The following is a 24,444-nucleotide window of genomic DNA, read 5'->3' as shown; positions in this document are numbered from 1 at the left end:
TGTGTATAATAGAACTTGTTCTGTGGGCATGAGTTAAATCCACCTTTCCTAATGGTTACTAGTTCCTTCTTTGTCAAGGAATTGATTTCCAACGTTGATCACATTCATTTTTCCTTCACTTAAAGATTTTTAAGCTAATGCCTGACATGCAGTTCTTTTTATTAATCATGACATGTCATAAGCTTACAGAGCAGAAACAGATTTTTAAGGTCATCTCACCCGGCTTTAAAAGCATTTCTGGATGAGTTGATGAGGTTAGTATACCTTTGGTGGGTGGGTGATTCATTTCTCAAGCTTACCTGCACTGTGGGTATGTGAGAGAATAACCATATTCCTAGGGAAAGCACATGGAAGTGTTTAGCAATAAAGATGGTGTGATTTATACAGTGCATTTCACCTGGTTCAGGAAAATGTTTCTGCATACACACGTGTTCATGTACAAAGCGAAGCACCAAGGACATACAGACAATATTAACAGGTAGGATTAGGCAAAGAGTGTATTAGTGCTATTTATGCTGTTGTGACCTCTGTGTGAACTCACTGCCACATAGTTTTTGAAAGTAGCTCTCACCTGTCCCTCTGAAGAGATTGATTACCCCAACACTGAGGTTAAAGTAACTTCTAGTCACCCGGGCAGACAGAATGACTCAGCCTATAGTAGCCTCTTCTACAGCCCGCTTCCTTCTTATCGCAAGTAGTTCCTGCATTCTCCTTGAATCTTGGGCCTAGTCCCCCTGCTGGAGAGCATACCAAGTCTGAATATTTCATAATAAAATAAGAATAGTTTTAAATAATAAAATACTTTTGCCAGTGCCAGGTCAGCCCTGCAACCTCCAACTTCTCTGTCACTCATAGGCTGTTATTGATGGTGCACACATGTGACCCTGTCTTAACCCTGGCTGGTTTTTTCTTCCCTTTCCTGACAGCCACTGCTTCTTGGGACACCTTTCTCATGCTATGGAGTTTGAAGCCACACACTAGAGCTTACAGATATGTCGGCCACAAGGACGTCGTGACCAGCGTACAGTTTTCTCCCCAGGGAAACTTACTGGCGTCAGCTTCACGAGACAGAACTGTTAGACTCTGGGTTCCTGATAGGTAAGGAGAAGCAAACACTCGATACACTTCCGATTGGGACCGTGAGAGGCTCCTGAGGCCTGGCTGCTCCTAATCTGCTTCCTGGGGATGCCTCAGCTCATTAATGGCCTGTGCTCATTGGGGTCACGGAAATACTGCCCTGGTTTTAAACTTGAGCTATTTCATTCAACTCAAAATTAGGTCGTCCTTTTGAAAAACCATTTCTAACCCGGAGATCCATACAATATGTCTGATTTTTTTTGGGGGGAGACGGCTTGCAATCTCTTTAAATCTGAAAGAAACACAATGGCATATATCAGAAGATTAATTTATTAGCCTCTTTGTACCCATTCATGGGTTTTTAGGGGCCCTCGGAACCTTGTCAGCACCCCTGTGCTTAGACTATCCTTTAATTGTTATTAATTTTGGAGCTCTAGAATTTTCTTGTTTAAAAACTTTCTGACAAAAATGTAAATCATTGCTTGGCAGTGGTGCCACAAGCCTTTCATCCCAGCACTCAGGAGGCAGAGGCAGGCAGATCTCAGAATTTGAGGCCAGCCTGGTCTACAGAGCGAAGACCAGGACAGCCAGGGCTACACAGAGAAACCCTGTCTGGAAAAGCCAATGTGTGTGTGTGTGTGTGTGTGTGTGTGTGTGTGTGTGTGTGTGTGTGTGTGTGTGTGTATCATTGCATTTGCTGAAGTCACATCATTACAGATCTTCTGTGAGACACTGTTGAGACATGAGCTGACACCCGGTCGATTGTAAAAGGCTTTAGTGTTAGGGTAATTTTTTAAGTTTTCAATTTTAAGTAGATAAAATTTCGAACACCCATAAAAAAAGGAATCACGCCATACCGCCAGCCTTCCTTGTATCGTGTATCTGCCCCTCCTCTTCCTAGAGTCCTTTTGGAATGACTTGTGGATGTACTGTAAATTCCCTCCGTGTGTAGAGGAGGATGGACCGCCAGCGTTTCCCTCGACGCTATGGTGGCAGGACCTGATTTCCAGTCTGTACACTAAATGGGCTCAGGCACTTAGGAGTGATTGCCTGCCCCTAGGTACTGTGTTCTGCCACCACCCAAGGGGAATTCTGTTCTGAAAAATCCGAATACGGTGCTGACAGAAATAAAAGCTCTTAAAGAGAATTGACATGAAAGTGTGCATGGACTATAGGGAAACTCGGAGTTGAAAGCGGCAAGTGTGGGGATCAGGAGGAAGCTTTGGACATTTAGGACTCGTCCATTGTTGAAGGAGTTACAGCTTGTTTTCTATTACTGATTTGAGAAACAAAGCATTCAAGGGGTGAGGGCACTGAAATCGCACTGAACCATTAGCTTGGTGTAGAAACCTACATGGTGATTGTATTTCTGTATGCTGGTTTCTATTTCTAAATACTATCGCAGTGGGGCCAGGGCAATGGGGAATTTATATGTCAGTGATTAGTTATTCATCATTGCTTAAAATCCCCCATACTGAGTAACTTAACTCAAGTTACTCATCACTGCTTAAAATCCCCCATACTGAGTAGCTTAATTCAAAAACTACCCCTTCTCTTCATGTTGTGGGTGGCTGGGATGTTTTTCTCCCAGTTTGGTGTTGGCTGAGGTTACCACACAGCCTCATGAGCTGGTGGCTGAGCTGCCGGTGTGTGCCTCAGTCACAAGTCCGGGGCCTTGGTGAGCCTTCTCATCCAGCAGAATAGCCTAGGCTTTCCCACAGCGTGACAGCTGAGCTCCAAGATTGTAAATCAAAAGCTTTTACAGTCTGAAGGACCAGGCCCTCACCTGCACAGTGTCTTACGTGCTGGACGGAATAAGCCACAAAATCAGACGGGATTCAAAAGAAGAGGGCAGCGAAGCCGCGGCCCAGTAAACAGCACATGAACTCTGTTGCCTTGCTGTCTGCTGAGCTTCCTGTGCGTGGGGCCCAGGGCAGGGCAGCCCAGCTCGCCCAGCTCAGAGGAGGCCCAGAATGATACCCGCGTAGTCGCACAGACTGCTGGGTGGGGTGCAGACTGAAGTTCAGGGACTATTTTAATGATATTGACTGACTGACTGACTGGCTTCCTGGTCACTGGAGATCCCACGTCTTTCCTTTCTTGTCTCCTGATTTCTTTTCACAAGAGTTCCCCTTGAAAACTGACTGACGTCATCCTCGAGGACTGTCTCCTGGATGTTTACTACTAATATCAATTATTACATATGTATTACTCTATGCCTGGTGATAGAAATTAATGATAAAGTCACATTTGCCCCCATGGGCCACTGGCTGGGCAATCCAGACTAAGTCTAGGAAGCTTTAAAGTATTGATTCTTCCCAGTGGAATTCAGTAGGGAGTCATTGAACTCTTGCTGTGTACCTAACATATGTATAACTGATGGTCTCACAGAGATGAGAAAGGTCATTCCTATCCTCCGAACACTTATGGGTCAATAGGCAAGAAACGAGTTTAGTTCTTAAAAGTCAGAAACACTGCAGTGATTCAAATCCTTGTAGCAGATCGGGGGCAGTGTGGTTGGGTCGGGGGTCTGCAGATGGGCAACGCTCTTCCTAAGAGCACAGATGCAGAGGCACAGGTGTGTTTGAAGCACCCTGACTGCTCCGGGTACAAAGTTCAGCTCAGTAGCAGGATATCCTGCTAGTGCGCTTAGGGCGTTGTATTTTATGTTGCGAGAGCCAGGAATATGTTTACACTGGGATTTATGTGCTGGCCATTACCTTTTCAACAAGTGATAAGCACAGTGTGTAGGTGGCGGGGGGGGGGGGTGTGAGGTGGGGAGGGAATAAAGGATTAGAGCAGGGAAACTAAGAGGCTTTTGCACTAATCTAGGTGAAGGGTGCTAAGGATTTAAGTTCCTGAAGGCAAGCAGCACTGAGGTAGGAAGAAGAGGATATTCAGAGGACATGTAGGAAGTGGTAACCGCAGGATTAGGGGTGTAATGTGTGGAGGAGAAGTTGCATATGACATCTCTGCTCTTCCCTCATAGAGACACGCTGCTGTTGCTCCATTCCCATGGGAGTTACAGTCATGTGAGCATCTAAGATTGAGAATCTAAGATAGATGTCCCTGGCTGAATTCTGGTGTGTTATTTTCTTCCAGCATTGTGGCCATCTCTACTATAGGAAACAATTTTCTTTCTGGTTTTTCGAGACAGGGTTTCTCTCTGTGTAGCTTCGGTGCCTGTCCTGGTTCTCGCTCTATAGACCAGGCTGGCCTTGAACTCACAGAGATCCGCCTGGCTCTGCTTCCCGAGTGCTGGGTAAAAGGCAAGCACCACCACCGCCCAGCCAAAAAATGATTTTCTAAGAGCAAAAAATGACTAAGTCCTGGTTATAGTGCAAAGTGACCATGCCTTGTGGACTTAACACTGGCACAGAATTTCCCAGCATTCACCTGGGCACTCAGCACCACTTGACCTGCTGCTGCTGCTGCTGCTGCTGATGATGATGATTCTTCTTCTTCTTCTTCTTCTTCTTCTTCTTCTTCTTCTTCTTCTTCTTCTTCTTCTTCTTCTTCTTCTTCTTCTTAATGAAGAGGAGCTGAGTTTTTCGAAATTTTTAACTTAGCACGTGTTCATAGGAGAGCTACTTGGGAAAAGGATAGTGCCCACTCAGGAAAGTGAGGGCTTCTCCAGAGAGTTACCCATCCTCATCTATTTTTCAAAGATTTTCCGTACCTCCAACACCTCACACTGTATTCTCCATTGCTCTCTTATCTTTTCTCCTTCCCCCAGTTAAGAAAAGAAGTGTATGTGAAATTTCAAAGCACTTTGGTTGTTAATGGGTATAAATAAGATGGAGGCCATGAGGTCAGCAAGGCAGTCAATATACACTGGAGCCTTGGGTAGTTAGTTGATCCTGGTTGGTCTAGACCCAGGGAATAGGGGAAAGAGACGTGTAGCACAGAAGACGCCTTCCTCTCCTGGGCCAGACTATTAGCTCACAGAACTCCATGTGGCATGGATTCAGAACTTTGCCTTGGGGCTTTCAGCCTTAGTCAGCTTTAGATCTTCAAGGCTGAAACTCCTTTAAACTACAGACGACTGTTTCTACAGTAACGGAAAGTGCCGTGTGGAGACAGGTTCAAACAGTGGTCCCAGCTTCCCATTAAGGCAGAAGCAGCAGTGCGTTTCAGGGGCGAGGATTAGCAGCCTCCCTCCTGCCAAGTGTGAGCTGTGGCTTCCATGAGCCGAGCCAGTGCCCAACAGGACCAGTGAAGGACGCACCGCGTGGCCTGCACGCACTTCTGTAAGGTTGCGTGAGCACTGAGCTACCCGTAAGTTTCCAGCTCTGTGTGGTGGGTAGATAGCAAAATTAAGTCATTTATCGCTATTGAACTTCGTTTACAGGACAGGGAAGTCCTCTGAATTTAAAGCGCACACGGCTCCGGTTCGAAGTGTGGACTTTTCAGCCGATGGCCAGCTTCTGGTTACAGCTTCCGAAGACAAATCTATCAAAATATGGAACATGTACCGCCAGCGCTTCCTCTACTCTCTGTACCGACACACGCACTGGGTACGCTGTGCCAAGTAAGTGCAGACGCTTCTTCCGACAGGACGTTTCCTGCTCCAGACAGTATTTGATCCCCCAACCTTCAGGAAGGGGATTAGGGTCATATTCAGTCACTCACTCAAATATTCTGTGACTGCTGTGTGCTGGGGTCACCTATTAACAAAGCAGTTAAAATCCCTTGTTTTCATGGAGCTTACACTCTAGAATCAGGCAATTTAAAATATTTACATAGATAGATAGATAGATGATAGATAGATAGTTAGATAGATAGATAGATAGATAGATAGATAGATAGATAGATAGATAGATAGATAGATAGTAAGTCTGTATGTGCAGTTATGAATGGTGTTCAGGGGCTGCCTTACAGAGAAGTCTGTCTTTAAGTAGAGACCTAAGGGAGGAAAAGAAGGAAAGAGCACAGCTTGAGGAGATCTGTCAAAGGAGGTGAGAGCCTGTGGTTGTTTGAGAAAAGCAAGGAGCAGATAGTAGAAGTAGGAAAAGGTGGAGAGAAAACACCAGTAGAGCATGCTCCTTCCTGCAGCTCACTTAGTACTTAGGTAGCCATGTGCTGTGTGGTGCACAGTAGAGCATGCTCCTTCCTGCAGCTCACTTAGTACTGGGGTAGCTGTGTGCTGTGTGGTGCATAGTAGAGCATGCTCCTTCCTGCAGCTCACTTAGTACTGGGGTAGCCATGTTTTGTATGGTGCACAGTAGAGCATGCTCCTTCCTGCAGCTCACTTAGTACTAGGGTAGCCGTGTGCTGTGTGAGGATAGCCATTATCGGCTTGACTAGTTTAGAATCATCTAAGAAACAGACCTCTGGGAATCACTATGAAAGCGTTTCTAGATTGTGTTTACTGAGGTGAGAAAACTTGCTCTAACCATAGGCATCAACGTTCTGTGGGCACTTGATAAAAAGGGGGGTGCTAGCTGAGCACCAGCATTCATATCTCTCAGCTTCTTAAATATGGATGCCATGTGACCCGCTCTTTCATGCTCCTACATTGTGACCTCCCTGCCATGATGGACTGTGTCCTTTAACTGTGAGCCTAAGGAAACCCTTCCTTCCCTAACTTGCTTGTCAAAGTAGTGAAGAAAAGCAACTTAGAAACTGGTAACCAGAAGTGGGTGGTTGCTGTGATCATTGTGACCACGTGGTTCTTAAGCCTTTGTAACTGATTTGTGCAGGAATGTGGAAGAGTTTGAAACTTTGGACTAGAACAGCCCTATAAACATATCTTAACAGGCCCTTCTTGTGGGAGAGACCAGGAAGAATGTGAGGAGTTTAGAGGTAGAACAGGTATCTGTTGAGAACAGTGCTACAGACCATTTGAATTACAGACAAATCTGGCAGCATTCTGCTCATGTCCTGAGAACTTGAATGAAACTGAACTGAAAAGTAATAGTCTAATTTGTTTGTGAGAGAAATGTCAAGACAGTATAGCATTCAGGGTGTAATGGCCACTGTTCCCTGCTCTTACTCAGATCTACAGTAAGAGAGAGCCACAAGGTAGGGAAAGTGTGAAGGTTGGTGAGGAAAGGCATATGTGGGCAGAGTTTTCCTGTCCCATCCAAATGACTGATTCGGAGACTTAATATAAATTATAAATGCTCGGTTAATAGCTCAGACTTGTTACTACCTAACTCTTATATTTAAATTAACCCATATTTCTTATCTATGCTTTACCATGTGGTTCATGGCTTGTTACCTCATTTTCTACACTTCCTGCTTCGTCAGCTGCTGGCTCGAGTCTCCCTGACTCCACCCTTTTTCCCATCATTCTCCTAGTTTGGTTTTCCCAACTAACTTTATCCTGTTCAGCATAGGCCAGTCAGCTTGTTTATTAAACCAATCATAGTAGCAACATATATTCACACAGTGTATAGAAGGGTTATTCCACAGCATTTCCCTAATAAATTTTTTTTGTCTAATAAAAAAGGAAGGTTTTAACTTTAACATAGTAAAATTATATACAACAAAAACAGTTATTAAGTAAGAATTATAGTTAGAATATCTAGTCTGTTTGTATTTGGCAAAATTAGAGAAAATACTCTATTATTTTTTTATCTTGGTGAGTCTCAAGTTTTATACTTAATTTGCTTTCTATCATAACTAAGGAAAAGTATTATTTAGTCTGTAACTCCATCAAAGATCCCAAAAGGATGAAATGTTGCCTGATGACAGGTACATCAGGCTGCTTGTACAGTCACCCCAAGTTCCTCTGCAACGCTGGGGCCTCCATCTCTGGCCTACAGACGTACCATCTCTGACAGACTTTCCTGTGAAGCAGAGAATTTGAAGGACTGTCCTATCTTGTCTTGGCAAAGTTTGGAGTCTCCTTTCTTGTGCCCTGCTGGTCCAGTTTGAACAGTAACTGTCAGCAATTGAGGAAGGGCGGTTTCTTTGCCCACATGGCTAGCTTTTGCCATAAAGAACGCAAACTCCGTACAGAGTTTCTTCAGTGCCCATCATCTTCTCTGGAGTAGATTGGTGCTGCCAGGAGCAGACATGTCTCACTGTCATGAAAAGCCCTAGGTTATTAAATGTATTAAATGCCATATTCTGTAGGTCTTCGAGTGTTTGAAGACTATTTATCCAATGTTCTGAAGGTTTTTGAGTGTTTGAAGACCATCTATTTATCTAAATGTATTTGTTTATGACCTTGAAAACATAGCTAACAAGACTAAGTTTGACTATTATAGATGACTAATAATCTGTATTTTTTAATTATACACTAAATTTTTAAATGAGTTGCATAATCACAATAACCCAAACAGAGTAGAAACATGCATACAGTATAACAAAATTAACTTTAAATTTGTATCAGTATACAAAAATCCATACCAATGTAAAATATTTAAGACTAGTAGTTGCTTGTTTGGTTTAAAAGTAGATTCAATAATCTACCCTTTTATCCTATCATTTTATATCCAACCCCCTTTTTTCTTTTCAGAAAAAGATCCTTGAATCTAATCTCCTTTGTTCAGCTTTTTTTCCTGACCATGACCAATAACAATTTGTAATCAACCCCTCCTTAAATGATAACAAACATCCATAACCAATATTTTGGGAATGTGGACGTTGTTTTCTCTAGACTACTTTCTTTTGTCTGGGTGCACTGGTAATCTTTGAGAGAACCTTGAGAAAATCAGGATAATTGTTAAGTCTTGGCTATAGTCTGTGAGGCTGGATCATCTCAGTCAGCAGCCTTGAAGCTGTTTTGGATGCTGGATCACTTGGTCCATCCATTTTTATTGGTGTTTGGTCCCCTTGTACTGAGAATATATAAACTTTTAAAGGTAACATACATATATGTATCAAATATAGACTGTGCATTGTATACAAGTTAGCCAAAGATGATTTTTTTTATGTGTTTGAGCAGATAAAATATACATCATGTGTCTTGTAGTTCTTTTAGGTTTATTTCTTTATGTCTGTAGTCAGGAATTCAAGGTGTTTTCCTCACTCAAACCTGGTTTTCTTTAACCCAGAATGAATCCACAACCTTTCATTTCCTGTATAAATAAAAGCATATCTTTCCCCCAAAGTAACACATCTTTTAGCTTAAAGTTTGAATTCAAGATATTTTTAAAATATATAGGTTGGTTGAATCTAGCAGTTTTTATAATCCAGTGTCTCTTAGCAGCCAAAAAATTCAAAGATAATACAATAACATACACGATCCAGACTCTGTGTATTTTCCATCTTTACATGGCTTATTATATTTTTTATTGCTCTATTCCTTTTTTAAGGACTTTTCTACCCTTTTTCTTTTCTCTCCCAAGCCTGTGTATATTTTTAAACACACTGTAACCCATTTAGAGGTTTTTTTCATCTGAATCTGTCTTTACTGCATACCTGTAACCTTTTCTGTCTGCATGAGCAAAAACCCCAAACCCACCATGCAGTGCACTGGTGGAGCTTGCTCTGGTAGCTTAAGCCCACAGGTAGCGGCTGGGAGACAGCTCTCTGTACCGCAGCCTGTGTGTATGCCATGGTGTGCTGGCGGTTGCTGGGAGATGCATCTCTGTACTAAAGCAGGTGTGAGAGATACAAGACTAGGAAGCCAAGTCTAGCTCCCTTTCTGTGTGTTTAGAATCCTTTTTTTTTTTTTTTTTTAAGCTTTTCCAGGCTTTATGTGGATGTATGTAGCTCCGGACGTTAGGTGCCATTTTTAGGCAGAGTTTTCCTCTCCCATCTTCCTGCTCCCAAATAACTGGCAGCCACTTCCCAAATAACTGACTTAATATAAATTATAAAAACTTGGCCGATAGCTCAGGCTTGTTACTACCTAACTCTTACAAGCATCTGAGCAAGTTCAGAGTTGCAGATGAGAACAGCATAGAGAGATCATCTGTAATTGAGAGAAAGATGCACACGATTAAAGAGAAAACTCATTCTTGTCCAGGGGAAAATATGGAAGGTGCCCTAAAGGCACAAGTCCACCCATTGAAGGCTGCAGTTTGTAAAAACGAACATTCAGCTGGGCGGTGGTGGCACACACTTTTAATCCCAGCACTTGGGAGGCAGAGCCAGGTGGATCTCTGTGAGTTCGAGGCCAGCCTGGACTACCAAGTGAGTCCCAGGAAAGGCACAAAGCTACACAGGGAAACCCTGTCTTGAAAAAACCAAAAAACCAAAACAAAACAAAACAAAAAAACAAACATTCATTTGAGTAGAGAGCCTGAACTGAGAAAGTTGGAGGAAGGGGTTCCCTGCTGGAAAGCAACCACCTCGGCAAACTGGCCACTACAGCTTTGGCTCAGGGGGGCCACACTACATCTCCAACTGGCAACCACATTGCCAGTGTTGTCATCCTGGTACCACAAGGAAAGATGCCAGAGTAGAGAGCTCGTGGAGGCTTTCCTGAGGTTCCAGAATTCTGCTGTGGCCAAGCAATGTGAGGCAAAATTGGATTTGCAGCCTGGAAAGGAAGGCATGTTTGCTTTCCCATTAGGCAGATGAGGAAAGTAAATTCCAGAGAGATGAAGCTCAGACTCACTTACTGGACATTGTCAGAAACCCAGCTCCATTGGCTTTTCTTCCCTACAGGGGTTAATTACCTGGTGTGCTTAATAACCTTACACAACCAGATAGGCACAACCAGAACCAGGGATGATTCTGGGCCTCTGCATGCTTGCTTTGTTTTTTCAAACACACTGGTACTGAGGCGCCAGGCTTAAATCCTCATAGCTTTGAGGGTGCCCAGGAAAAGCCTCTTCCCTCTATTTCTGTGAGAAAAAGGCTAGAAATGACTCAGACCCGAGTAGAGTCCTGTGCCCATCCCTCATCTAGTGGTGAGAAATGGTGGTTCCCTCAGGCCAAGTCAAGTACCTGGTAGAAATGGCTGCTTTGGCCAGGAGTAGACTCACACCCGTACCCCATATCTAGCATGGGGACAGAGGAGCCATGTCACAGAAATGATGTGGCATAGGTATGTTCACTGGCAAACTGTGGCCCCTGTGGACCTGGGCAGGTTAGAGTGGGAGTTTGAGTCTAGACAGCGCTGTGACCTAACAGCTCACACTCTTCATGGTTGCTATGGTCTCAATGGGTGCTGTTACTCAGGAGGTGCTGATTATGATCTATGGTAGCAAGCCTAGCAGGAATCGACAGAGATGAAGTTACACTTTTAGTGAATCGTGTTTTCTTCCAAAGAGCTTGGTTACTTCTTGGCTGCGGGCATTACAGTGTCATTTCTGTCCACACACATGTGTGGTTAAGAACATACAGGCTGGACCCAAACAATATATGGGTTGAAACCCACACCTGCCATTCTTCAATCGTGTGGTCTTTGGGGAGTTTCTTTGCTTCTCACTCTCTCTGTTTTCTTACCTGTAATGTGTAGCTGGAAGTTTTCCTGTGTTTAAAAAATGTCCAAACAAAGCAATATAAGACAAAAAAAAAAATCTTCAAAAATACCTTTGAGTTCAAGAAACTGAGTTATTATGAAATGTTGTGACTTACAAGAAAATGATAAATGAAAGAATGAGGGAGTGTGTGACTGAGGTAATGAGCTAGGTTTATGTGATGAAAAGTCAAGAGAAAGTCAAGAGAGACAGTCTGGGTCCAGAGCTGAGGGAAGGGAAGGGGAAGAGGGCATAGGAAACCAGGAGAAAAGCATCCTGGCATGAGGGACCTAGTGTACCCGCAGGAGCATTATTACCAGATGTGGTTAGAACAGCGGTAGTGTGGTGGGACAGGATGTCCAAATTTATATGCCTACCTGTACCACACTGTTGCCCTGCTCTCTGTCACACCAATGACACTCCTTTATGGACTATTGTAAGAGTGAGAAATAGATGTTCATGGCGTTTGGGATTGAGTATTGCCATTGGACCGGCTTTCTCCAGCTGGGCACTGTCACTTATGGAAAGACTCAGCAGAGGCCTGTGAAAATGCTGTCGCCCTTTTCAGTGGGAAGAGGACCGTGGTTGAAGGCCACGCGTCCCCCTGTCTGTGTGGCAGTGCTGTGCCTCCCTCATCTCTGTGCTGTGGGGACACAGCATCTCCTGTCATGATGCATTGGCCTGTCCTCCTCCTTTTTAGGTTAAAGTCTGTAGTTTCAGAGAGATACTGTTGTTTTAAAAAAATGATAAGCATCGCTGGTTACTGTGCAGAAAAGTCATGAGGCACGAGCCACCACAAAACCCAGTATCAGAGCTTTATGGGGGGGGAGGACAAAAGAACCAGGCCTAGAGAAGATGCATATGCAGTGGGGGGGGGCAGGAGAGAATAGAGAAAAGGAGGGTCTGTGTCGGCTTTTTTTTTTTTTTTTTTTTTTTTGGTTTTTCGAGAAGGGTTTCTCTGTGTAGCTTTTGCTTTCTAGAATCACTTTGTAGCCAGCTGGCTTGAACTCACAGAGACGCTGGCTCTGCTCCGGTGCTGGATTAAAGGCGTGCGCCACCACCGCCCGGCCTGTGTTGGCTTTTTAGGGTTCCCATGAACATGTACATGTGGGCTTATGGAGCTACGCCACGCATACGCTGATTGTGCGACCATGCCACGCACACATAATCACCAGCGTGCACTGAAGATATAAGACGCAAGACCCCTTGCTTAGCTGCTGAACTGCGCATGTGTGGCCATGCAGCTGGAGTGGCGGCGGAATCCTAACAGATACCGTGGACAAAGATCTGACTTAAAAATAATGCTGATTCGGGGGAGAGCAGGCCGTGAGGTGCAGAAAGGTGACATGCTCTCTAACCGTGTGCTCGTCTCTCTGCATACAGCCATTGCTGAAAGAAAGGAGAGAAGGAGAAAACAGGAGAGGAGAGTCCCTGGGATGCTCCCTTTGCTTTTCTTCTTGTGCAGCTGAGATGCTTCTTCTGTACAAGATAACACTGAAACAGAACCAGTTTCTAGTCAGAGGACCTGTTCTACCTCCATACCCAATCTAGCTGCCTTAGTTGAGTATCATTGGCCCTTGTGGAAACTCTCAAAGTCATTTTTTTTTTTCTTTTTTCTGAGACAGGGTTTCTCTGTGTTGCCTTGACTATTCTGGAACTCACTCAGTAGACCAGGCTGCTCTGTCTCCCCAGTGCTGGGATTAAAGGTGTGCACCACCCCACCGGGCTTTTAAGTATTAGGCGGAAGTTTTCCTGTATCCTGCAGCCTCTCGGTCGCAAGTAAATACACAGAGGCTTATATTAATTACCAACTGTTTGGCCTACGGCTCAGGCTTATCATTAACTAGCTCTTACAACTTAACATTCAACCTATTTCTATTAATCTAAGTTTTGCCACGTGGCTTCATGGTGTTACCTGTGTTCCATTACATCATCTCCTCCCCTCCAGCCCCCGGGGAGTGCTCAGCGCGCCTCGTCTTTATTAACCAACGGTAGCACCACATATTCACAATGTACAGGAAGACCATCCCACAGCATTTAAGGTCATCTTGTAAAAGGTCTCCTTGCTACACAGTCTTCCGTAGCTCTCTCTCTCTCTCTTTCTCTCTCTCTGTCTCTCTGTCTCTCTGTCTCTGTCTCTCTCTCTCTCTCTCTCTCTCTCTCTCTCTCTCACACACACACACACACACACACACACACACACCACTCTACACCTGTTAACTGCTTTCTGTAGAAGGCAGATTTGACCATGCTGTTTCCCAGCTCGGACCTCTGAGTGACTCTTTCCTGAGGCACGGGTGCTTTTCCTTCTGTGACAACCTGTTCCTCTTTGTCCTTTTCACCGTTCACTTGCCTTCCCACAGCTGGGCACGGCCCTTCCAGAGCACAGCTGTGTGTCCTGAGTTCCTGCACCGTCTGCTTTCCAGGCAAGGCTTGCAGCTTGCTCGCTGACCCTGCTCTACGTCGCTTCCCCCAACAGGGTTCCTCACTGCCCCAGCCCGAGCCTATGGATGTCACAGTGTCCAGGAGGTCTATGAGTAGGGGCTCCTTCCCAGGTAGACTTTGAATTAGATGTCATTCGCGCTCTGCTCCCTCCCTAGGCCCTGCTCTGAATTCTGTGGGTATGAGAGAAACAGAAAACAGGGAGCCCCCCCCCATGCTGGTAGAGCCCCTTCTGCCAAGGGGAGACAAGACAGACAACGACTATATTAATATTCATACACACACAGGTTGGAGAAGTCACATTTGCTAGTGTGGCACTGGAGTTAAGACCCAACAGAGCAGAGGGACCTAGTGATGCGGGTACCTGGAAAGTGGACATTTGAGACAGTCCCATGCATTATGAGAACCTCTGTCTCTAGGGCCTCAGGAGAGCTCTGAGTAATTACCCAGAGATGGGATGGGATGGAGCAGATAACTTTGATGGAGTATCCAGGGGTTTCTCTGGAGCTGAGTCATTTTTGTGAGTCTTTAATGGCAAACTCGGGAATATTATATATGCATGGTAATCATGCATTTACGCAGCCCCGCCTGTTCCTTGTACCTCTGGGTTGAGTCTTGTTCAGACTGACAGCGTGTTCACTCACATACCCGACTGTGATGGAATACCTTTGTCTTGCTGGGACCTGCGCTTCTGGGGGACGGTTTAAAGATCGCTTGCTTCTGTGCTATTGGAATGACTCATCAAGTTGCAGAGCCCTCCCCGCCCCCAGGAGTATTCCTTGATAAATACTTTGGTGACAGTTAATGCATTTCGCTTCTTGGCAACTTTCCGAGTATATGCTCTCCAGCACTCTTAGAGATTCTTTTCATATCTGTATTTTAATCTTGGCTCATCTTCTGCAGTTAGGACAAAAAAGGTAAGAGGAATATCTAGGTGGCCACTCAGTTGCAGACTGCTCAGTACGTCTTCTTTGATAGGTTGTCCTGAAGCGGGACTGAGAAGAAGGTCTGCAGGGTTTAAAGTCCTCTTTTCGGTTTCGGCCAAGGGGTGAGAGCTCATCAGGAACCGAATCATGCTTAAACAGTTAGCCAGCGTTCATAGGTATGATGATACCGCCAGCTGCCAGAAGGCCTAGACCTCTTGTGCCTCAGTGAGGGCCTTCTTAACGTGGACAACAAAGTCCAATTATTGTACAGAAGGATGCTTATACAACCCGGGCTAGCCAGGCAATGGTGGCACACGCCTTTAATCCCAGCACTCAGGAGGCAGAGCCAGGCGGATCTCTGTGAGTTCGAGGCCAGCCTGGGCTACAGAGTGAGTTCCAGGACAGGCACAAAGCTTCACAGAGAAACCCTGTCTCGGAAAAAAACAAACAAACAAACAAACAAACAAACAAAACAGGCTAAAACAAGAGGGTTCATTGGGACCTCCAGGAGTCGTTTTCTCATTCTGACCATGAGTCTCATACCCAACCGTGCCGAGGACACAGCACCATCAACTTTACTACTCGGGTAGCCCCGTAGCCAAGGTGCAGACATGCTGGCTGTTGTGACTCTTTGCCTCTTGCTGGGCACCTTCTGTCTGTTGAAGTAGAATCCTGCCCTCAGTGGTGCAGTACCAGTGGCTGGTCAGACAGAGTAATTACAAGAACGGGCTCCCTAGTAAGCATGTGATCCTGGGCACATAGCCGAACCTTTCTGGGCCTCGTTCACTGTCCCATAAAATGAGTACAACTGAGGTACTTTCCTCATATAGTGGGGTGTCAATAAATATCAGCCATCTGTTGCTCTTGTGTTCCAACTATTCCTCCTGGGGCTGTGCTGGGTCACATTCATGTGAGCCTCAAAAGTCATTATGCACATTTACATATAATTTACATAAACACAATAATTTGGGGTAATGCTCTTAAGGTAGCTGAGTATCATCTATTTAATGTACTTGATGTATTTGAGCATCATAGGTAATTTATTTCTCAGTGGTTATACCTGTAATTTTTACGTTGTCTTCATTTGTCATTTTATTTTGTTTGGTTTTGAGACAGGCTCTCACGATCTAGCTAGACTGGCCTTACATGCGTGCTCGCCCTGCCTCAGCCTACTGGAACCTCTACTCTTTAGCTGCAGTTCACAGTCCGGGTTCGTCGGTGTGGGTGGTCTTGTGAGTCACCCAGTGTCTTGCTGTGTTGTTACTCCACTTATTTCCTGCTCGCCTTTTCAGTTGTACATTGGTCCCATTTTTTTCCTCCTCTACTGACTTTTTCAGTTTACTCTTTGTCATTTTTCTGCTCACTGGTAACATCTAGAAGGTGATTATGCATCCTTAACACAATCTATAACAGTTTAGACAAAATGTCAGAACTTACAGAAGTATATCCCTATTACCCACTTCTTGTCAGTTTTCCTTCTACACACGATAAAAGCCCAGATTGTTAAGCCACCAGTTTTATCTGAAACAAAATGAGAAAAGTTGCTTTTGCATTTTGTGTCCATGTTTTCCAGTTCCAGCATAATTTACTCATCCAGGTTTCCATTTGCTGTCGTTTCTTGAGCTTGAGAAAAGTTATCACTTCCTAGGTTGCCATTTTCCTGGTCTATTGGGGACTATGGGGGTCCAGCCCCTCGATAGTCCCCTCCCAGGGTCCGGGAAGAATCTACAACCAGCTGATAATTAATCTTTAATGAGAAGAAATGAATCTATGTACACGAAACTCCTTAGTCCATATACTTTATTATTCTGTGACAGTTATAAGCTTATATTCTGCTCTCATATTTAGGTCATCTTTAGCCTGATTTCTCTCTACACTTGTCTGCGATCCCCTCTAGGTTCTATCTTAATTCCTTCATCTAGTTCTGCCCCTTCTAGGTTCTCATCCATCTTGTTCCTTCCCATATCATCTCCTCTCCCGTCTCCTCTCTCCTTTTCTCGTTCTACCTCATCTTGTTCTTCCCCACCTGGCTCTTTCTCATCTTCCATCTTGTTCCTCTAGTACTCTCTTGTAGCCCTTCAATCTACTTCTTCCCCATCTCAGTTTGTTCCTCTAAAGTTCTTACCCATCTAGTTCTTCCATTCTCTTTTTTCTCTCTGTCTTTTCGTGCCTTGGGAGTCCTGGTATATATACACTTACAAGCAGTATTCCCTTAGCAGTGCAAACCAGGCTTCCAGGGTCAAATGGAGGGGTGATAAGAATCACATAGGGAGGCAATAACTGTTAATTATCACTTGCAACCCCAAAGGGAAGTGACCAATGGGGAAATGAATTAACTAAAGGCTAAATTCAGGTAATATCTAAGAAGAGGGCTCTTATGTGCTCAACTATAATCTTAAACGTGGTTGGTAGAAAGTGTTAAGAATCTATAAGTTGCTAGGTCAATGGGAGAAAATAAAACTGCCTTCTTTTTTCCTGTAGCTCCTATCTGTCCAAGCTATCTGCCGTTTTTTCTGCAGGGTGGGGGAAAGTGTGCTCAGTCGCTAGGCAACCTGTGTACAGCTAGATGCCTCTGGTGATAGTTAAAGGGAGATCTGGAACTGGCGGTAAGGTTCGGGAAAAGAGGAAGTAAGGCTTAATTAATTGGCACATCTGCCAGGCCTTCTCAAACAGGTAGCCTGGATGCTTAAGTCTGTTCTTAGAGAGTACAGAGGTATCTCTGATAAAGTACTTTCCTCCATCTGGGGATGGACCTGGCCGGATGCTGCTAATGATGATAATTACAAGGAGGCTTGAACTGGGGTTCTGGCTGAGCATAGCTGTTAGCACAGAAGGTTATCTAAATATTCCTAGAAGTGGTTAGGTAAGGAGTTAGCGGTCTATAAAGTTGGTAAGGCTGTAAGAAAGGAGGGTCCGAGCTGAATTGTGTAAAGCTATTACTTAACATCCACCTGACCTAGGTGGTGTCTCCTTGTGGAATTTATCTTAAATCAGGAGACTTGCATGTGGACTGTTATTACTGCTAGTCCTTGAAAGTAGCCAAGGGAGATATCTGATTCCAGAGAAAGCCTTTCCTGAGGCTGTTCTCCAAATACCTGGAATGTGTATGTCCAGAGAGTGATCAGTCCACACTGTTAGCCCTTCTTAGGGAAAAGTCAATTGGGAAATCTATGAAACACATGATTTTCATAGCAGAATACAGCTGATATATAACAAGCCAAGTAACACCAAAAACTCCTTGGGATTTGGCTTCCTCTGGAGGAATTCCCTGATTCCTCCAGGTAGTGACTTTGCCATAACCAGCTGAGTTCTTATGATATTCCTGCGGCCCGCAGCACTAGTCATACCTCCCCTAGCTTTTTGTTTCACGTTTGTAAAGAATGTTTTTGCAGAGATATACAGTCACAGTTTATGAAGCGTCAGTTGCTATGGTCTTTATGTTAGGGTTCTCTAGACAAACAAAGCCAATGGAATGTGTATATTGATACATGAAAGGAGATCTATTAGGAAGGTGGCTTATGTGATTGTAGCAGCCGAGACGCCCCACAACCAGATGTCTGAAGGCTGAAGCCGCTGAGATGCTGGTAACATGACTCAGTCCAAGTGCAACCAGGAAAGACAACGATGTAACTTTTTGTTCTGGGACTGACACTTGCGAACCTTGAGGCGGCCTCTGGAATAGGTCCTGAAAGCCAACATCTGCAGAGCCTGGACTTCTCCTGTCTAAGACAAGAAATGAGTGTGTTCCCATTCTTGGGAGTGGGTGGTGACTGCTGATTTTAGTTGTCCGCTTGGGTGGACTTTATAACAAACGTCTAGACCATTTATGACACGTGCCTTGGAGTATGCATGTATCTGAGGGCTTTTGCAGAGAGAACTAGTTAAGGGAGAAGATCCATCCTGCCCGCTGTGTCATCCTATGGTTTGCGGTCCTAAGCTGAATAAAAAAGGGAAAAAATGAGTAAAGGGGTGGGGGGGGGGGGGGGCCAGCTGAGTGAAACCCTGACTTTGAAAAAAAATATTTGTAGTAATTGTTTTACAGACCTTGTCTGCTAATTCCAACATTTGTACAATATCTTGGTGAAATTTTCTTTATTGTATGTTCTATGATTTTTTTATACTCTCAAAGATAGCTTAAAGTTTCATCTTATGGGTTATGCTATCACATAGAGCAGTGGTTGTTTATGTTTCTTAATTTAAAATATTAATGAAGGCATAATTTGAAACATAGGTAAGAAATACTAACTCTTGAAAGGGAGTATTTTCAAGGTTTAATTATAGCCTTCTCTTTTCTTACCTAATACATATTCAAAATTAACCTAGAATTCCTTATCGTATCCACAGCAAAAAAAAAAAAAAGAAAAAAGAAAAAAAGAAAGAAAGAAAAAGAAAAAAAAATAGAGGTTAAGAAGTGAGAGAAGTTTTATAATATTACTGCTTTTCCAGCATTAGTTTTAGCAGTTAAAGACTCTGCCTTTAATTTTTAGTTGTTCTTGCTATTCTGAGTACTCTTTTGAGCTCATGGGTTACAAAAAAAAATATGTCTCTGTGTGTATGGTGTGTACATGTATGCGTGTTCCTGTGTGTAGTCAGATTTTTTTCTGTCCCTCCTACTAGCTCCCAAATAACCACATGAGACTTACTATGAACGCTCAGCCTATAGCTTAAGCTTGTTTCTAACTAGCTCTTATAACTAAAATTAACCCATTTCTGTCCATTTACTTTCTGCCTTGTGGCTTTATTACCTTCACTCTGTTACTGCCCATGCGTCTTTCCTCCGCGTCTGGCCGGCAACTCCATCTTCTTCGCAGCATCCTCTCTGCCCCCAAAATCCTGCCTACTTATAGGCTGTTGAGCTTTTTATTAAATTAACCAGAGTGACAAATCTTCACAATGCACAAAAATATTATTCCACAACACCTGTGTGCACATGTACGTGTTCCTGTGTGCCCGTGTATGTGTGCCTGTGTACATTTTCCTGTGTGCCTGTATCTGTATGCCCTGTGTATGTGTGCCTGTGTCCATGTTCCTATGTGTGTGCCAGAGGTTGATGTCAACTGTCTTCCTCTGTTGCTCTCTACCTTACTTTTTCTGAGACAGCATCTCTGACTGAGCCTGGAGCTCCCTGAGTCAGCAAGACGAGCTGGCCAGTGAGCTCTTGGGACCTTCCGTCTCTGCTTCTCCATCTCCAGGATTATAGGCATGTGCCACCAACCTCGGCTTTTTTATGTGGGTGCTGGGATGAGCAGTCCTCAATGCTTAGGCATCGAGCAAACACTTTATTAAATGAGCCTTCTCCCCAGGCCCAGATTGTGTGTGTGTGTGTGTGTGTGTGTGTGTGTGTGTGTGTGTGTGTTCAGTAAACTATTTAGATGCTTCTTAACTTTTGATAGGGTTGTATCATTATCATCCCACTGTGAGTTAGAAGTATTAAGTTGAAAGAAATGCAGTATGATTATAGTCCGCCGGACACCTGATCGGGCAGCACACTATGCTTGATGTCGCTTGTCTCCTCTAGAGGTCGCCTGGCTGACTGGAGCTGCTGCTCCTGGCTCTGCCCCGCACTGACATGGATTGTGTCTTGTGCCACAAGCCTGGATGAGGTGGGAAATTTTACCAACCACATAACGCTTCTCCAGTCTTTAGTTGGAAAAATCATCGAGTCCAACCATCTTTATAAAATTTTTCATTTCCACTATTTTTCATGCATACGGTTGCATAGCATTGAGTACACGTAACATTTTTGTGCAATGAATTGAGAATATTTTAAACATGTATATAATATTGAATTTTTCTCAATTCTTTCTCTTTTGTTTTCCTAGGTACTCCCTGGGGAGTATACAGTGAAGCACTGTGTGGGGTTAGAAAAATGAGTGGGTAGATTTCTCTCTTATATTATGTTCGGAAAGCAGACATAGAACTCTCACCAGGGGGTACAGTGTAATTGTGAATATGTGCCATTGTAAGATTGTGTCTGGGAAGTTAAACAGTCTGGGGAGTGTTGAGGAAGTAGCAAATAAGTAGGTAGTTTGAACGATATATAAGGTCCATCTTTGCATGTCTTTTTTTCTTTTAATAGATTTTTTTTCTTCATACAATCGTGCTGATGATGGTTTCCCCTCCCCCTGCTCCTCCCTGTTCCTTCCCACTCCCTTCCCATCCAGATCCACACCCTGTCTGTCTCCGTTAGAAAACACACAAACAGGCATCTGAGGAATTATAATAAAATACATCAAAACAAATTGGAATATGACGAAACAACCAAACAACATGAGCCAAAGAAAATGCAGAGACACATTCAGGAATCCCCTCAAAAAACAAAATTAGAAGCAATAATGAGTGTGCAAAGGATCTGTGAAGGTGGGAGAGGGGGAAAAAAGAAAAAGAACAGTCTGACTTAACATTGTGAGTGAAGACTCTCCGACAGTGCCATTGAGTTCACTTTGTGTTGACCACCTACCCTGGGCATGCAGTTCACCCTTAAGGGTGATTTGTTTCCCCAGTGAGACTCCATTGGAGAAAACTAAGTTCTCATTTGCAAGTGGCTATCAGTTGGAAATAGCTTCTGGGTTAGGGCTTGGGGCATGTGTCTACTTCTCCTTTCAGCTCCAGGACCCCATCCGATGCAGACCTCTTACAGGCCCTATGCATGCCGCCTCAGTCTCTGTGAGTTCAAGTTCATATGTTTGCTAGCCTTGTTGTGTCTAAAAGGCCTTGATTCCTGGTGTCCTCCTTCGCCTCTAGTTCTTACATTCTCTCCACCTCCTTTTCCTCAGAGTGCTCTGCACCCTGGGCTGGAGGGACAGTTGATGAAGACATCCCTTCCAGGGCTGAGTGTTTCAGGTCTCTCACTCTCTGCTTGTTGTCTGGCTGTGGGTCTCAGTATTTGTTCCCCTCTGCTACAGGCCAACATTTCTCTGGTAATGGATGAGCAAGGCACATAGAACAGATCCATGAATATAATAGAATGTCCTTAGGAGTTATTCTATTGCTGTGTTCCTTTAGCAGAATAGTAGTATTTGGTTTTCCCTTAGGGCCCTGGCCTATCTAGTCTCAGGTTCTTGGCCACCCAAGCAACATTGGGTCTGGGTTCCATCTTATGAAGTGGGTGTTAACTCAAATCCAATATCGTTTGCTCACTTCCACAAGCTGTGTGCCACTGTTGCACTGGCATACTTTGCAGACAGGTCACTCTTGTGAACTGAAGGGTTTGTAGCTAGGTTGGTGTTTACCTTTCTCCTAGGGTAGCATGCAGAGTACCCAACAGTGTCGTGAATACTAGTCCACATGGGAAGGTTCTATGTAGGCACCAGCTCAACTTTTCTGTGTTCAGTGAGTTGTATAGGTGTTGTCTTCAGCAATGGGGCTTTACAGTCAGTTTGTGGAGAGCCAACAATAGCCTTGGCAATAGCCTGGGGTGTTTGTGGGTTCTGATGGGTCCCATTTTGCAGTTGGAATTTGCCTTGGGCTGCCAACCAGCTCCTAAATAGAGACACTGAGACTTATTATTATGAATGCTCAGCCTTAGCTTAGGCTTGTCCCAGCAGCTCTTTTAACTTAACTTTACCTGTTTCTCTTCATCTACATTTTGCTTCAGGCTTTTTACTTTTCTTTCCTTCATTCTGTATGTCCTACTTTCCTGCTTCCTCTGTGTCTGTTTGTCTGGCCCCCTGGTGTTTCTCTGGCATCTCTTTTTCTGCCCCAACCCCAGCCTAAATTCCTCCTCCTACTTACTCTTCCTGCCCAAAGTCCACCTCTACCTCCTCCCTCACTATTGACCGCTCAGCTTTTTATTAGACCAATCAGGTGCCTTAGGCAAGCAAGGTAGAACAGCAACACACCTTTACATAGTTAAATAAATGCAACACATCTTTGCATAGTGTTGCCCAGAATAGTAGTCTGGGCCGGCATCTGTGATCTCTTAGAATTTGTAGAACATCATCTGTCCAGGCCCTTCTGGCTTTTAGAATCTCCACTGGAAAGTCAGGTGTTGTTCTGATAAGTCTGCCTTTGTATGTAAGTTAGTCTTTCCCCCTTTTAATATTTTAATATTCTTTTTTTTTTTTTTTGTACATTTAGTGTTTTGTTATTTTATGCTGAGGGGACTTCATTTTCTGGTCCAGCCTATTTGGTATGCTGTATGCTTCTTTTACCTTGATAGGCATCTTTTCTAGTTTAGGGAAATTTTCTTCTATGATTTTGTTGAAAATATTTTCTGGGCCTTTGACCTGGATTTCTTTTCCTTCCTTTATTCCTGTAGATTTGGTCCTTGCATAGTGTCCCAGATTTCCTGGATATTTTGCTAGTGAGGCTTATCTCTGAGCTTCCTGTTCAAGTTTCTAAATTTTTCATTTCCAGTTTTCTCTCAGTTTGAGTTTTCTTTAGTGATTCTATTTCCACTTACAAGTCTTGAATTGTTTTTATTTCACTCTTTGTTTACATTCTCATAGATTTCTTTAATGGATTTATTCATTTCCTGTTCATGACCTCTAACATATTCATAATGGCTATTTTAAGGTCCTTTTTTAATGCCTCAGTTATATTGCATTTTTTTAGTAGTAGACTTGCTGGGGTTAGTGGAGACATTTTCCTGCCTGTTACTGATTGTGTTTTTACATTGGTTTCTAGGTATCTGGGTTTGGGATAATTGTAATTCTAGGTGCTGGTATCTGGTCTTCTCTTTATTGGGTGCGTGTTCAGTTCCTTGGTTTCTGTTGTTCTTTCTGGTTCTTAGGAGAGGGTGGTGGCTGTGGGTTGCCTGGAATGGAATGCTTCTGAGATCCTGTCAGGTGTGGTCATTGGTGGTGCTGAGCAGAATGTATTTCCTGGTGGTGGGAGTGGACACTTCGGGATGGACGTGGGCTAGAAGGGAGGGTCTGGGAGAGTTCCACTGGAGGGAGAAAAGCAGGGGGTGCCACCAGGATCTGCTTAGTCCCCTGGGAATGGGGGCAGAGAGGGAGGTGAGGCCACAGCCGGGTAGTCTGCTACAGAGCTGGGGATGAGACTGGGGGATTGGGTTTGGTGGAGAGGAAGGAGAGTGAAGAGCTGAAGCTTAGGCTTTGTTGGCCTACCTGCTCTTCTGGTTGGGATGGTGGCCAGCTGTCCGTCCCATGAGTTCTTGTGGATTGCCTGCAGAAGTTGGAGAGGGCATGGCGTGGGAGCTGTACGAGATCTGAGTGATTTGCTGGAGATGGAGGCAGAGAGGAGGGGGAGGCCACAGCAAGTGTTCTGCTCCATATCTGGGGATGAAACTGGGGCATTAGATGAGGAGGAGCAGAGGGAGGGTGGGGGTCTGAAGACCACCTCCCTGGTTCCCTAGCTTCATTTGCTGTTTTTTTTTTCTTTTTCTTTTTTCTTTCTTTTTTTTTCTTTTTTGGTTTTTCGAGACAGGGTTTCTCTGTGTACCTTTGTGCCTGTCCTGGATCTCACTCTGTAGACCAGGCTGGCCTCAAATTCACAGAGATCCACCTGGCTCTGCCTCCCAAGTGCTGGGATTAAAGGCATGCGCCACCACCGCCCGGCCATTTGCTGTTTTTAGTGAGGTTAAAAAGTTAGGAGCAGCATCAGGGCAGCTTGTGAGGAAGAGCAAGGCCCTGAGAGGAGATGAGTACAGTGCCAAGAAGAGCCCAGGATGC

General features: G+C 44.3%; 1 protein-coding gene across 1 annotated transcript in view; it reads left to right on the top strand.

The window, feature by feature from the left end:
* Poc1b (POC1 centriolar protein B) overlaps window positions 1-24,444 on the top strand; it is a 106,413-nt gene that overhangs the window by 19,433 nt on the left and 62,536 nt on the right. The window contains 2 exon segments of the mRNA XM_028881192.2: window positions 927-1,098; window positions 5,429-5,608. Of these exon segments, the coding sequence (XP_028737025.1) occupies window positions 927-1,098; window positions 5,429-5,608 (352 nt within the window).

The sequence above is a fragment of the Peromyscus leucopus genome, chromosome 18 (assembly GCF_004664715.2).
Source record: "Peromyscus leucopus breed LL Stock chromosome 18, UCI_PerLeu_2.1, whole genome shotgun sequence".
Classification (NCBI taxonomy): domain Eukaryota; kingdom Metazoa; phylum Chordata; class Mammalia; order Rodentia; family Cricetidae; genus Peromyscus; species Peromyscus leucopus.
The sequence above is the reverse complement of the archived record's forward strand: the minus strand, read 5'-3'. Positions and strand labels throughout refer to the sequence as shown.